General features: G+C 41.4%; 1 protein-coding gene across 4 annotated transcripts in view; it reads left to right on the top strand.

Moving 5' to 3' along the window:
* The window catches only part of TAFA1 (TAFA chemokine like family member 1), a 348473-nt gene extending 335065 nt beyond the window's left edge, over positions 1–13408 (top strand). For all 4 annotated transcript variants that reach the window (XM_069811893.1, XM_069811892.1, XM_069811894.1 and 1 more), the window contains 2 exons: positions 4708–4832; positions 9669–13408. In XM_069811893.1, coding sequence (XP_069667994.1) covers positions 4708–4832; positions 9669–9686 — 143 coding nt within the window. In that variant the 3' untranslated portion in view covers positions 9687–13408. The remainder of the gene's footprint in view (positions 1–4707; positions 4833–9668) is intronic.
* Positions 13409–15112: the final 1704 nt, after the last annotated feature.

Raw genomic sequence — 15112 nt, 5'->3', positions numbered from 1 at the left:
CTCTTTCCCTGTATTCAATCTGATGCCCAGATCTCTTATCTGTAGTTTATTTCTCTGTTTGGTACACATGATCAGCAAATGCCATTTCAACCAAATGCTTTTTTTGTCTGTTAATCCATGCAGACAAAATACATCAAAAGTTAAATACTTTGATCAAAAAATTTCCGTGGCTTTGCAAACAAAGATTTAAAAAAAACAGTGTGAATTGGACTGGAGAAAAAAACCTCAAGAATTTTCTGAAGAAAGTTGCTTTCCTACCCAGCTGCATTAGTTACATGCTTGGAGTTTAACATTCTCATAAAAGAGGCATTTTCCTGAAAAGAGCTTAGATATAAGCAATCCCTTTTTTACACTAGCAGGAGCTGGGGAACAAAAAAAACCCCGAAACAAAACATAAACAAAGCAAGAGTAGTCAAGGCTCTTTTATATCATATCCTTTTTCTTTCCCCATGGCTGAGGGTATCTGTCTCAGTCAAATCAGCCTTGCATGAAAAAACTCCATGCTTCATGTATTCCCCAGACAGTGAGAAGAACACAAAGAAAACCACTCCAAAACATTACAGGCATCTAATTCAGCATGATGTGAGAACTCACAGCCTGTGATGCGTGGTGACTAACGGCAGTCTGTAATTCTCATCCAGAATTAGCAGTTCGGGTCACTGAGAAGCTCAGGTTCCTTGGGATCTGGGAGATCTTGAATGCAAACCACCCCGAGGGGAAGCATCTTAACTTTAACAATTCTCTCTCACACGATGGCTTCGGCACGTCTCAGGCAACATAACCTAAAGGTAAAGAAGCTGCATTGTATTCCCCAGGGAAGCTTTTCCCCTCCTTCCCCATACAGGTGTACCTAATCTCAAACGCAGCAAACTCTGATTCATTTTAAAGCTTTTTTCCTGCCTCTTTGAACAGAGCTGGAGGTGTAAAACTTTGAAATCAAGTAGACCTCAAAGGATCAGCAGTGCCCAAGAAGGACAACTGGTCCTAAAGATTAAAAGGCTCTTAATAGAAGAGAAAAACCTATAAACACAAGACTCAAAGCAAATAATTTTCATTGGGCTCTGGACACCCCTGCCACAGCGTGGTGCTGAGGGCTAGACCACAGCGAGCTTTGTAGTGCTTCAGACTTACAAAGGATTTTTTGCCCACTTACGTATTAGAGACAAATAGGAGCTTTTCATCTGCACATGGCCTTAGTTTGCCCCTTTATAAAAGGAGCCTTGTTTCCAGCCTAGCTATAGTGCGTAGGGACAGGTGAGGGTACTCACTGGTGGACCCTTGTGGGCTACCTTATGATTGTAACTGCACCGTGATCACAAATTAATATATATATGTACGAAAACCTGCACACTATTACACAAATCAGTTGACATTAAGGTTCAGCACTGACTTTGCATTTAATTATTTTTCAGGCTCAATATCCGAACATCTGGGCTGTATTTAACAGCATCAATAAGTAGTTAGATCATTTTAATTGCTACGAACAGTGTTGCTTCTCCATGCTGCCTCTCAGCCTGTATTCATCTCATATCTCTGTTTTACATTGTAAACTCCCTAGGCCAGGGTGTTCAGTTTTGTGGCTTTTAGTACCTAGCACCATAGGATCCTTCTCCATGGTTACTTAATGCTACGACACTGCTACTAGTAAATAATTATGATCATCCCTTTTGATTCCATATCATGGGATTCTTCTCACGTATTCTGAAGATGCTCTGCTCTGATGATTGCTGTGAAGGCCAGTATTTAGCAGGATATGGTTTTTCAGTTTGCCCATTGCACAATCTATTATTAGAGCGCGGATTCAGCCCTCGTGCCTTTTCATGCATAGCAAAGAGAGATATCTCTTTTCTCCACTGTTAGCAACATTAATGATACCCTTCTGAAAATGATGTGCGAATAGCATCATTAAACTGCTTTGCAAGTGCAGGTGTAAAGGGGTTTTTTTCTGTGTTTTACGTATGGAGAAATGATACATTACATGATAAAAATTAAGTATAAGCTGTGAGAAGAAGTAGGAAAGACAACACAGAGAGCTAGATGATCATTCTAGGGCCCATCCAACTGAACTATTCTCTTCTATTCTACCCTACTCTATTCTAAGCTTAGCTCACTTGCTCCAACTTATGCAACTCTTCTTCCAGACCAAAGGAGCTTTCAAACCCAAGGCGTTTCTCCCTGCATTTCAAGTAAATTCAGCAGATGAAAACCACATCCCAGTGGGACACTTATTCAGCAAGTCTGCTGGTATAATCACACACCAGGTGAAGGCCTGTTTTAGAGATACTAACCTGGGCTCCTGGATTGCAGTAGCTTCCCATTAGAGTTAATTACCTGGCCCAGAAATACTGCTTCTCATTCTGGTTTATTTTGCACTAAAGTGGGCTATACTTGGATGCACTCCAGCACGGCCCACCAAATATCTTGACCATATGCCGCTCAGATCAACCATGTACCTCAACAAATGGCAGGGCCTGGTTTGTCCAGCTTTTCTGAGCATCAAAGATCTCACCTTTCTAAAGGAAGTCTTAATTGCACTTTAAAGAAAATGAAAAAGAAATTTAGTTAATGTATACTTGACCTTCTTTACAGGATTTCCCACTCTATATGAGCCATTTTTATTTCCCAGAGTTTACTACCAGCTTTACGTAAAAAACCAGCTTCCTTTCTGGGCACGTGACATACCTTTGTGTTCATTTAACCAATCTAGATTATTTCTCCCTGTTACATTCTTACCTAAATAATACAGTATTTGGCTTAGTTTGGGTGTAAGCGTGTGTACCTAAGTCTCCTATTTGTAAATGTACATTTATAGTATTACCACCTACATACTTGCACCAGTGTGTGTGTTGTTTGTTAGTCTGCAGCAAAGGAAGCTGCATCAGAAAGTCAGGGGATCATTAAGGAGAAGAAGTAATTACGTGAGGCTGGCAGGAGAGTTCAAAGTGGCTGAGGGTTGACCACGTTGGCAGTGGTTCATTTTTCATGGACCACACCGGAAAACAAAATGCTAAATTGGAACAGTCCTATGAGAAGTTAGTTTTCCTCTCAGAGCTAGATCAAAAGGGGAACCATTCCTAGTAAATGAGGATTGGAGCAATAAAGTCAGCTGCTTAGGTGGGACAACAACAGGTCTGGTAAGAGAGCGTGATGGGTATAACTCTGTGTAGATAATGCTGACGATACATAACTCTAACGCCATGGTCACCTCGTGCCCACTTCTCCTAACCCGAAAACAAGAATGCAGTTCAGGCGTTATTGAAAATGCCGGAGTCCCTCTTTTGTCCCTTGCTGACTCTCTCTTCTACAGTCTCCTGCCCTCTGTGCCACACAGAGCCTCCTCTTGCGTGATGAAATGGAACAGCGATACACAGATTTTAGTCTAGGAGTATCTATGGGATTGGCGCATTTATTTTTCAGTTTGGTTTGGTCACACATTAGAGACTAGAGACAAAGGGACTTGTAGCTTCATCTGTGTAGCTGTGAATTAAGGGGATGGACATTAGTAGCAGCTGCAGATATGTCTTTGGGTGTTAGGATTTTGTGAGCATAAACAGATTACAACTAGATAAAAAGTATATCAAGACTTTAATTATAAACTCTGAAATGTCCTTAAATCAATGCATGCACAGCAGGGCATTTTCCAGAGCTGAATACTGTGATACAAGGTAGTCTGCTGCTTCAAAGGTATTTTATGGGCTTGAAGCAGCTATGTGGGGTGATATGAATGGGTTAAGCATCTCTATTTGAGTGAGTGTGCCAGAAGCTTTGGCAGTTAGGCTTCATGAGTGCAACCATTAAATTAATTCTTGTGAGGGAAAACAAATGACAGACAGAGCCGCTCATGCACCAACTAGTCACAATTTGCAAGGTTAGCTAAAGTTTATCAAAATCCCCAGGCAAAAAATGTCATTAAGATACAGTTAAGGTTATAGACAGATACCAATTCCCAGGCAAGAAACTTCATTAAGGTACACTCAAGGTTGTAAATAGATGTGCCAATTAAATTCAAACAACAAGATCCAAACACTATCATTATTTACAACGTTAAATATTTGGAAATTAAAAGTTACTGCTAGAGATAATATAGTTTCTATGAAATTCATAATCATGTTTCAACAAACTGAACTTCTGCTGCTGTTCAGTATTACCTTACCTTCTATTTCTAGTCGTGATGCTCCCTGCCATGGGATACTGGGAAAGCTAAAAGTCTACATGGGTTCAAAAAATTCTGCACAGGTTTGTGGAAGAAAAAGCCAGCTGTAGGTATTGAAAGCAAAGCAGACACTGTTTATTCTGGAGTACCCTGAGCCACAAGTCCTGAAGACCTAATATTCTGAGGAAAATCTCCTTCGACTTGCCTTGGTCTTATGTATGTCCGTAAAGATCAGACTGGCCACTCACGAGGACGGGCTGTTAGGGTGGATGGTCCTTTGGTCTGAAGCAGTATTGCTGCCATCACAGCGTTCCCTGCAGTCACAGCACGATAGTAGATCTCGTGTATGAGGAAGCTACGGCAAGCAGTGCCCCGTCTTAGAGAATATAGGATGCAAAACAAGTAATTAAATGTGAAATCCTTGCAACTAAACTTCAACTGGAGGGTTTAGAAGGGACACTCTGCCTCTTAAATGCAGTGTTAGACCTTTGAGATATTATTTAATTAGATTTTTCATTATAACATAGTTGTGAACATTGTCTTTTCTCTTTTAGCTTCAATAGTGATTGGGAAATGGTGGTGTGAGATGGAGCCCTGCCTAGAAGGAGAGGAATGTAAGACGTTGCCTGATAATTCTGGATGGATGTGTGCGACTGGCAATAAAATCAAGACCACCAGAGTAAGTCGTCTTTCTGTCTATACCCAGGAGGTCTTAACAGGAAAGGGAGTCACTAATGATTGCTCACCCATATCTTTTCTGTCATCACGTCTGCTGTAGAAGTCTTAAAAGATCACTGCATACCTCCCCAGCCACCCAATGCTTCTGGCCATAATTCAGTGAAAATTCAGATGGATTCAGGCTGGTCAGCTGGGTCCAGGCTTGATAACCGGCGGGCTGGAGCTGCTGAATTGCCAGGTCACTTTCTTACAGACATTGTCACCTCAGAAAAAAACCTAGTGCACATCACTGAGTCCCTTTCTGGTGGCTAAAGGGAAGAATATTAGACTAAAGAGATCTGCTGGATCCTACGGCCATTCCTTGGCTGTTCCAGGTCACATCTGTATTAGCAGCCTGTACAGGTGCTTTGTAGCATGAAAGGGTGCTGAGGACTCAACTCACTATCTGCATTTCAGATCTTACTTCAGAGCAGCTACTGACATACCTTTGCACCAATTACTGACATGTTCTTGAGATGCTGAAGATTCAGGTAACACAGGCCAACAGGTGACGACAACTTTCAGCACGCATAGCTAGGAAAATGCAGAGATACGGCTGCAAAGAGAGAGGGTGTGAATGAACTGGCTAAACTTCTCCCACTATGAGATTACCTTTGGGGAAAAAAGTGTTTTTCAAAAATAGATTCTAGCTTTTCTTTTGCGTTGTGCAATTGTTTCACAACCATTTTCTTCAAACTGCCACCTATACCTGTATTCAACAATTTTAATTAAATTATTTTCATACCAAGATTGAATTTTTTTCCAAGAAAATTACATGGTTGTCAACTCAAATTATTTTTTATAAATGAATACATTTTGGTTTTTAGTGAAGTGGAAAATAACTTTTCATACCTGCTAAATGAAAAAAAGCAAATTTTCAAGAAATTTTTCCCTGTTTATTAAGAAGTTCTACGTACTCATAGCCAGCTACTAATTCACAGGAACATGAAGCTTAGTGTCATGATCTCCTGACTTCTTCCTTTTTCTACAGTCCTAACTCTAGTCATTTTTCATATCTTCTAGGCCTTTTGTCAAAGGAAGAGATTTTACCCCAACTGATCCCCATGCCATCTGAATTCTTTCCCTCCATATGATTTACCCCAGGATGAATGATTTGTATTGCAATCCTAGTTTCTTGAACAGTGCCTTCTGGCATGGCTAATCTCACCACCGCATTAAATTACTAGGATACATACTAATTTAGGAGGTTTTCTTTGCAGAAGGCAGTAAGTGGCCCCTGAAAACAGGATGCATATTATCTCTCTGGCATCTCCCAGAGCAAAGGAGAAAGCATGGAGGGAACTGTGATTCATTGACTCAATTTCTTCCTGCAGTGTTGTTGTTGCTGCAAACCACTCTATGCTCACAATTGATCTCTCCTCACTGAAACACCACTGGAAGATTGTGCCCTAATGTATGCACCTTGCAGTGCAATTAAAAAAAAAAAACAAACCAGAAACAACAAACTTACTACGTGTCCTTTTCAGTGAGGCAACATTCTTCTCACTGAAATGGGGAATTAAAATGGAAGAAAGTGATATTAAAGAAGTAATAAGCAACTTGAAGAAGTTTGTTATACTTTTGTTAAATTACAATAATTCAGTACTTCTGCAGTCTGTCTGCAAATTATATAATTTAGGAATTGCATTTGCTTTTTTTTTGTGAAATTGTCCTGCTCTTAACTCCCCCAGCCCTCATCACATAAACTAGTTTTAGGCGATAGCCTGCATCTAGAAGTGATTGCTAGAAATTTAGCAGCTTCATTAATATGCAGATGTATGGTCCAATCTACTCAGTATGCATTATTGTATTTCATTTAAATTAAATACTTACAGAGTGAGTGCTCATAACTGAAAAAATATTTCTTCATTTACCCACAGGACTTATTTTAATTAGCTTGTGAGGGTAGTACCTTATGGTGCTGCTTCCAGTAGAATTTTGCTTTGTGGCTTTAAAGTATCATTATAGAACCAAAGTGACAAAGGCAACATGACATGATGTGCTTAGCAACTGCCTCTAGCATTTTCTAAGCAAAAATTCTACTTCCTAATCCCTGAAACTTTGCTTGAATCTGTACTGCTGTGTTAAGTCTAGCAGCATAAATATAAAGTAATAGAAGCAATCAGATCCTGAAACAGGCATTTTTTTCTTTGTTTTGTCATTTCAGATGGCATCAGAGAAAGAGATTACACTATAATCTGTACAGACCCCAATCCAGGCTGCAAGATTGGGCCGTGTGTGTCTAATTTATGTAGTTAAGGAAGTTAAGAAAGCAGAAGAAACGAGGGAAATCAGTCAACATACTAGATATATCTGTGGTGATTAGCCAAAAAGCTAGAGCAAGTCACCATAGGCTGTAAACTGTAAACTGTTTTAATGAAGGCTTTTCCTTACACTAAATACATTTACGTTAGGCAGCTGCTGTCCTGACAAGGCAAACATTCTCATTTATGACTCACAGGATTAAAATACCTATTAGTGTATTCTTCAAGGCCCACAGTAAATCACATATAAGCATGTGTGTATACGTATATATGCAAATACACATATATGTAGTTTTACAGTGTAGTGTATTACTTCATGGTTGGTTCTTAGATGTGATTAATACTGATTAGCGTCAGAAGAAGGTGGACAACAGATCCAGTGAAGGCTTTGCCAGCACATCCTCCATTCCTTCCTTTTCACACATTTATTCCTGTGTTTAGTCCTTTAGCGTAGCTCACTAATTACTTTGCTAAAGCCAAAGATATAAAGCTCACAGCCTCTGTAAATCGATTTGTTTTCTACTTATGATCAGAGCAAGTGACAACCACTGGACAGAAATCATTTTGTAATTCAATTTTTTAAGCAGTTTCAATGCTTTTTTAAAACCCTATTCACTCTTCTTTTTTTTTTTAAGAACATAAATTTCAATGCTTTCCTTAAAAATGCGGGGCTCTTGGAGCTGTACCAGGACCTGGCTGGAGATCACATCACCACATCTTAGCAGAGCAGCCGGCACCAGGGGAAATGCAAGAGCCCGGTCCCAGTCCTGGGAGATGGTGCACATAAATGCCTGTAAGAACCAGGGCTGCTGAAAAACATTCATCCCATGTTTTATCACTTCCCATCCGAGTGAGGGAGTCACTCACAAGCTCTTGGCATTGGGTTGGTGTCTACACACCACTTGCTGTGCACCGTTTGCAGGGCCCTTGAGGAGCGCGGTGCCCTTCCCCAGGGCTTTCTGCCCAGGCTCATGTGCACACTGCGTTGCAAAATGCCCATTTTTTGTAATCCACGCTAATAACACCTGGCTTTCACGTGCTAGCCCTCTGAATACTTCAACAAGCTGGCTTTCTGCTGACACTGTGGAGGATGGAAATTAAAGCACTGAGCACCTGGGGACTGGCAGAACAGCTCAGCTTGAAGCATCTCTCCAGCTTCACAGCCTGTGTCCTCCACTACAGCCCACCCAGCCCCCAGTTTCCAAAGTAACTCCTGGTTTACCACACATTTTGCCGTCAGAGAAATGCAGGCCATTTTACGGTGCCCCAAGTGACCCGAGCATCACATTTCTTAGCAGCCGCTGCTCATCTCACGCTGCAGCAAATAGCACCTGGGGTGCCCACAGTCCCTTGTCATTCCCTGCTCCTACACCAACCTCACAAATTCTTGAGGCGGTGTACAAATGAGAAAGGGGTGTATTCATCCCCAAGAGAGAAAAACCCAGCAGGGTCACTTGTCAGTGGCAAACCAGGAGAGGAGAAAATGGGAACTGGGAGAAGGAAGGAAATGATAAATGGACGCAGAGTTTTCTTTTCTTTTTTTTAAGCTGTCCAACTAGGTTAATATGTCAGATGATTTCCTGATTAAGTTTTTCTCTAGAGCAGTGAAGAAACCCCTCTATTTTTGTGATAACAGTCACTGTAATTAAGAGGTCAGTTCAGAGCAGTAAAGCACAAGATAGTAAATATCTCTTGCTATAAGACTTACTGCTGCATTTCATCATATCACCTAGTCCTTAGCTAATAATTTGTAGCCCTGATTTAATGCCCAAGCCTGCTCGTATTCAAGTCAATTTGAGTTTCATTGCTGACCTAGTCGTCTAGCAAAGGGTTGGACCCCTTGTGCCATTCATCTGTGTGTATCAGTGAGGGAAAGAAACAAAAGCCTCGCCTCGAGAGAGCTATTTTTGCTTCTGGTCGGTCGTTCTTATTTCAGCATCCTAAAAAAACCTCTGGGCGGTGGTGTTTCCTCTTCAAGCCATTAGTGCACTCACTCAGATCAATTGTGGTGTTAGTCATAAAGAACGATGGTTTTATGGGCTGTTGCAGGCTGTGTTATCTCACCCGGGGTGAGTAGATGAAGTCGGTCAGACTTCCCAGTCTGTTATATAGCTAGTGGCTCCTATCCTGCCCCTCTTTGGGTAAGTGGGTTGATGGGGGTCCAAATGAACCTGAAAGATGGATCCATCTGCATGTCCTTGTCCGGCAGAAGCTACTAGCATCACTCTGGGAAGGGGAGGGTGGAAGGCTGGGGTGAGCATGGCCCCATGCCCAAAGCTGTCCTGGCATCTCCTGCACCACCACCCAGGTGATGGATTCATGTCCAGCATCTCCCAAGGCACAGGCAGGAGCTCGCTCAGGGTCTGCCTCTTGCCCACCCTTAAATCCCTGCAAAGAGACAAGAATCCCACCGAAAATATTGCAGTTTAAACTCAGCTATATCATGAGCAGGGGCAAAGTGCCATGAAGCCTGGGTCTTTCCTTCCTCTCATAACATATTTTATATAGCTGACTTTCGCACTTTCTTGCTGCAGATCCACCCGAGGACCTAACAGAGCGCCGTCTGCATGGAGACAGTGAAAGCCCTGCTGATTTATGAGGACAAAGTATTGAAAGTTTAAAACCATCTCAGCATTTACAAGCCAAATGGATTTCTTATTTGCACTTTGACTGTTTACCAGAAAACAACGCTGGCTTTACTGTGTGAAAGAAAATATTCAGTGGAAATAATGCCCCTGATTTTTGACAGCTGAAAATAAAAATGAAGAAAATGGTTCCTTTGGTAAAGTTTCCGAGATTGCGAAGTACAAACAACAGTATAAGTTTGGATCTACAATTTACTTTATATCAGTAAAGTATATATATATATATATATATAGAAATATATATATATTAATATATGATATTTTGAAATAAAAGCCTCACTCTTCAAGAAATTGAATAGTACCACACTTTGCTGCAGCTGCTGTAATTTTTTTTTTTTCTTTTTTTAATGGTCTGGAAGATCCCTACCTGTTTCAGAGAGAAATGTGGCAGTGAAGAGGCAAAGCAAACCTGCTTCGGTACAAGGACGCCTAAGAGCTACACAAATCCTACCGACGCGGCGTCCAGAGCTTCCCGTTCCCTTCGGCAGAATTTCGAGGGCATTTGTTGTTCCACTTTGTGTTCTGGAGGCTTTTCCCCTTGTGCAATACTAGCATGCTGGCTTTGCTTCATTAACCATACTTGATTGATATATAACAATGATAATTCTATCCTCTTCCAAGAAAATATTTTTAGAGCTGTTAGATATTCCATGAAGAAGAGATGGACAACTACTGAGTGAAGTACAGTATGTATTAAAAGTTTATTTGGCAGAGTTTGGTAGACTGTGAGCTCCCTTCTTATTAAAGATGTACTGTACGTACAATGTCTTCAGACTTTGTATAGCTCGTAGAGACTGCAGTAAAAACCCAGTAACCAACTCCAAAGCTTTGCGTTGTTGGCTCGCTAATTCTTTGAAACAACAACAAAGCTATTTCTTTCCAGACTAACATGCCAGCGGGCTTTTACACAGGGTTTGTTTTTTTCACCAGCCCATTTGCAATTGGTGAACAAGCATTTCAGCTTAAACGAATGCCTCTGTGGACACCTCGAACGCTCAGGCACACCCACACGCAAGGGGCTGCTTGGCTGTGTGCTCTTATCCCACAGCACATGCGGGAGAATAACCTAAATTTAAGCTTCCCTCGTTGCAGGCCAGGCTAATTCTCATTGAGAGCATTTGTCACCAGCTAAAAGCATCCGTGTGTGCAATTGCATGGCACAGCAAGCGCACAACAGTTTGTGGTAAGCAAACTGCGCCTGAGCCCTGCTCTCCTTTTAGGAATAGTTTCTTTCAGTTTAATTTTAATCGGTTTCTTACTAAGGTGAACTCAGCTGAGATGAGATGCTCTTCAGCAAGAATGCGTCCACAGAGACATTGATCTACTCACTGCGAGCGGTTTGAATTCACATTTCTAGCTAAGCTGTTGCTGTTCACCATGCAGCCTGGCCCTTGCATTGCTGAAGATCAAATCTGAGGGCTGAAATGTGCAAGCCTAGTTCACATTCCCAGGCACTTTTGTGAGCAGTCCAATTAATTTCAGGGCGTTTATTCATGTGGAAAAGTATCTTGCTGTCACGCATAAGTCTGCGCAATCTACCCTTCAGTATGCCTAATGCTACTGAATCAAAGAGGAATAGGGAATTGTAAAACTTGTTCTATCCAGTCCAGCTTTGTTTCTTTAATATTTCCAATTTCCTTTCAGCCTGCTTACCTGTCTCTCACAGGACCCCTTTGGCCATGCTGATCACTTTTAATCCAATGCAGAGGAAGTGCTGCACTTCCCGACCTAGAGTTGGTCAAAATTCTCCCACTAATTTTCTTTCTCCTTCAGGGCAACCACTTCAATCCCTGATGCTTCAAGAGGCAGAAATTTGTCACTGTAATTACACTGTATATTAAAGCAGCTACATGACGTGTCACGCCATACTCCATGCCAGCTTTCCGTGCTGGGCCTTGCCTGGTGCCCACAGTGGAAATGAGTACATTGTTTCCAAGTACTTTTATTATTTCCCCTTACAAAAGAGATGAGAGTGAAAAGCGTCCAGGGAAGAAGCTTGTTTTTCTTCTGTGCATGGAAAGACTAAACAGAAGCATGAGCCTCACCACCAGTTGTAGGTCCTAGCACATGGAGACCAGCCTCACTGGTGGCCCAACTGGACAGGCCACGTATTTTCTGGCCACAGCCACCTGCCTAAACCACAGAAGATACCTGGACCCATGTCTATGTTTTAGTTATAGTCTGCCATGGCCATGTATCCCTAGTCCCATCATCTCAGTTCAGAGAGGACCACTGCCTGTCCGGTTACCCACAGATAGGTATGCTCCCAAAACGAGATCATCAGACCAGCTCCAGGCTCACCCGCCACAAGTAAAGAGAATATATAAATAAATCAAATTTTAAAAAATCATAATAAATCAAAATAAATCCTTAGCTTTTCTTAATTTTCCTAGAACACCATTTTAAAAACCCCGGGACCCTCTAGAGCTAGGAAGCCCTTTGTGGACTAGGAGACAGACCTTGCCACCAGGAGATAAGCTGATTAAAAGCCAGGATATGTTATCATCCCTTTACCAGTAGGAACTGAGGCATACCAAGCTAAATGGCCACTCAAAATCACATTGGAGGGCTATGGAAAATCGAGCAGAAATTGAACTTCGGTTTCCTTATTCCCAGTCTACTGATACTGTGTAAGATGACCTAAACACAGCAAACTAATCCATGGCTTCTTGTATCCTTTGCCAAAGTCTGAGGTATCACCATTGAGAGGTATTTACTCCATAGCGGTGTATCTGACATGGCTCAGTCTGTGAGTAGATAACAATGCTTATGTCTGTGTCTATGAAATAAGCCTGCCAAGATTGGGAAATATTAGACTTGCTAAAATATAAGAAGGAAATGTTGTCATTACCACAGCAAAGTTTCTTAGAGATGTTTATGAATTTTTCTTTGCCAGTAGGCAGCCTCAAATATCACCACACCAAATTCAGTAAACATCTGCGTCTCTTTGAAGTTGCTGCAAAATCTGCTCACGAAGTGCAACACTGAGAAATTGCTGTTTTAATTAAAATGTTTTAGAGGGGAATTAAGGCCTTTGCAAAAATAATGACTAATAAAACGTGAAGTCAAACTAAGAGCCGGGTGCAGCTAACCTTCATTGTTCCAGTGAACCAAATTGAAAACCATAATAAAAAAATTCAACTAGCCTGGAGTCACAATGATCATGTATTTCAGTGATATCCACAGCAACACAGTTTATAGCGGGAAAATGTCAGAGCTGCTTTACCTTGGCCGATGGAAACCCAACGCGTTTCAGTGCTGGAGTGAATGGGTCCAACATCCTCATGAGACAGTGAGGAGTCATGCCATTCTCTGCACAAGGTTAAAAGGTATTTACATCAACAGAAGAGAAAGTTAAAGTTCCTGCTTTCTGGCAGAAATCTAGACAGAGACATGTCAGGGAAAAAAGAAAAATATTTGTAAATGCATCGAAGATAGATTTATGTTAGTGTTTCTTCTTCAGATGTGTGAAACCAAGTTATGTAAATCTAAAATGTACAGGTTGGAAAAAATACTGAAAAAAAAAAAAAAAGGGGGCTACCATCTGCCTGTTGATTCAGAAAAATCTAGAATATGTGCTTCTGTCCAAAAATCTCTGGTAATAAAGAGCTCAGTGTGGTATGACTTGATATTGGTTTGAATATACTACATGCTGTATTTGAAGAAAAAAGACCCATGGAGAAAGTCCACTCCTATGGCCAACAATTACAAACAGCATGATGTGCACCCAAACTTGGCATTACGCAGAGAAAGGACCATGACAAATTACTGAAGGTGATACAGTTTATGATGAGTGATGCTTTTATCAGACCTATTGATTGACCATTAACAGAGTTTGCAGATACTTTCAGTGGTGTATTGCTTGTATGTGTTCCTCTTATGATTAGTTACATTCCTAATTCTCCTCATTTGCCACTTTTCTCTTTCACTGTATGGTCCAAATATAATTACAGATCATAGAGAAGTTGTGGAGGAGATAAACATACCTTGGCTTGGAAAGCACATCCATTTCATCTGAAGGTGGCAGTCTTTGTTTCTTCTTCAGCAGCAGGATGAATATTGTGGCCTAAAATGAGCTTCTCTTTTATCAATACCTCAGTCACATCCCAGTAAGCAGGGTTTAGAGCTTGCCTGACAAAAAAAAAATGGGTCATGCTTCTTTGCTTGGTATTCTATTTTTTGTCAGAGAAAAATAGAAACACATTCCACAAATAAGCTTTCAGGTAGACAGAAGGAGATGTGTGTACAGGGCAGTTGGTTTAAGGCTGTCAACGCTTTTTCTAGTTCACCGGTTTGAATTCAGATCATAGGCCTGACACATATTTATGGTTTCTTCTCTGAAATGGTCACACAGTCAAAACACTTAACGTCACAAATATTTATACTTTATAAAACTATGCTGCTCTGAGGAAAAGAAACTGAATCCTCTGCTTTGCAGGTAGGAAACCGAGACTCCTAAGACTTGAGACCTGCCCAAGGTTATGTTAAAAAAACTGCAGCGGAGCCAGCAGTAGAACTGAGGACTCCTGGATTTTAAGGCATCATTGCAGATGGTTCATCTACATTTCGCACCAGTGAAATGTCACTGACAGCAGACCCCAGCTTTTAGCTCGGGTCACAGAGAGCGAAATTAGGGTTCCTGCAGTCAAGTGTGGGCAATCGTCTGCAAGCACCAACTGCTCAGAGCTTGTTTACCTCCCTTCAGCAGGGATTTTCAAACCACTGATGCATGGAAGACCATCACTAGACCTACTCCAACGTCTTCTGCTCCCACAGGGACACAGTCCTGCCCCAGTTTGGTTGCATGGTTCCTCAGCAGAAGTTGCTTTGAGCCTCTCAGATGAGAGCAGAGATGGAAAAAGGCACAGAAATGGAAACAGGTGTAGCCAACAGTCCTTTTGGAGGTCACGATTTCTCAGACATGCCCAGCTGATAGGATGATTTTCATGTAAAAGGTGACTTTGAGCAGAAAAACCACACATTCCATCACACCAGAAAGTGCCTGAACCAGCCAACAAGAAGCATTTGCTCTCACCTGAAAAACATGAGCACCACTACCAGGGGAGAGGATACTACACAGGGTAACTAAGTCATGGGGAAAAAAAAAAAAATCACTTTATTTTTGACAAATACTCACCTGTGAGCACACTTGGCAGATCTTTGATAAAACCTTTTGCTGTTTTTTGACAACTACCTCTCATTCCTGAGTGCAGCTCAGAAATGTACAGAGGTCTTTCCCACGACAGGCCTGGGTATGACATCTTTTCATCCAACATTCATTGTCAGATTATTTTTGTTTTCCCACCATGCGGCAATATGGTCAAATTTGTATG

This window comes from Haliaeetus albicilla, chromosome 24, assembly GCF_947461875.1.
Source record: "Haliaeetus albicilla chromosome 24, bHalAlb1.1, whole genome shotgun sequence".
Taxonomy (NCBI): Eukaryota; Metazoa; Chordata; class Aves; order Accipitriformes; family Accipitridae; genus Haliaeetus; species Haliaeetus albicilla.
This window is presented reverse-complemented; position numbering and strand designations above follow the sequence as displayed.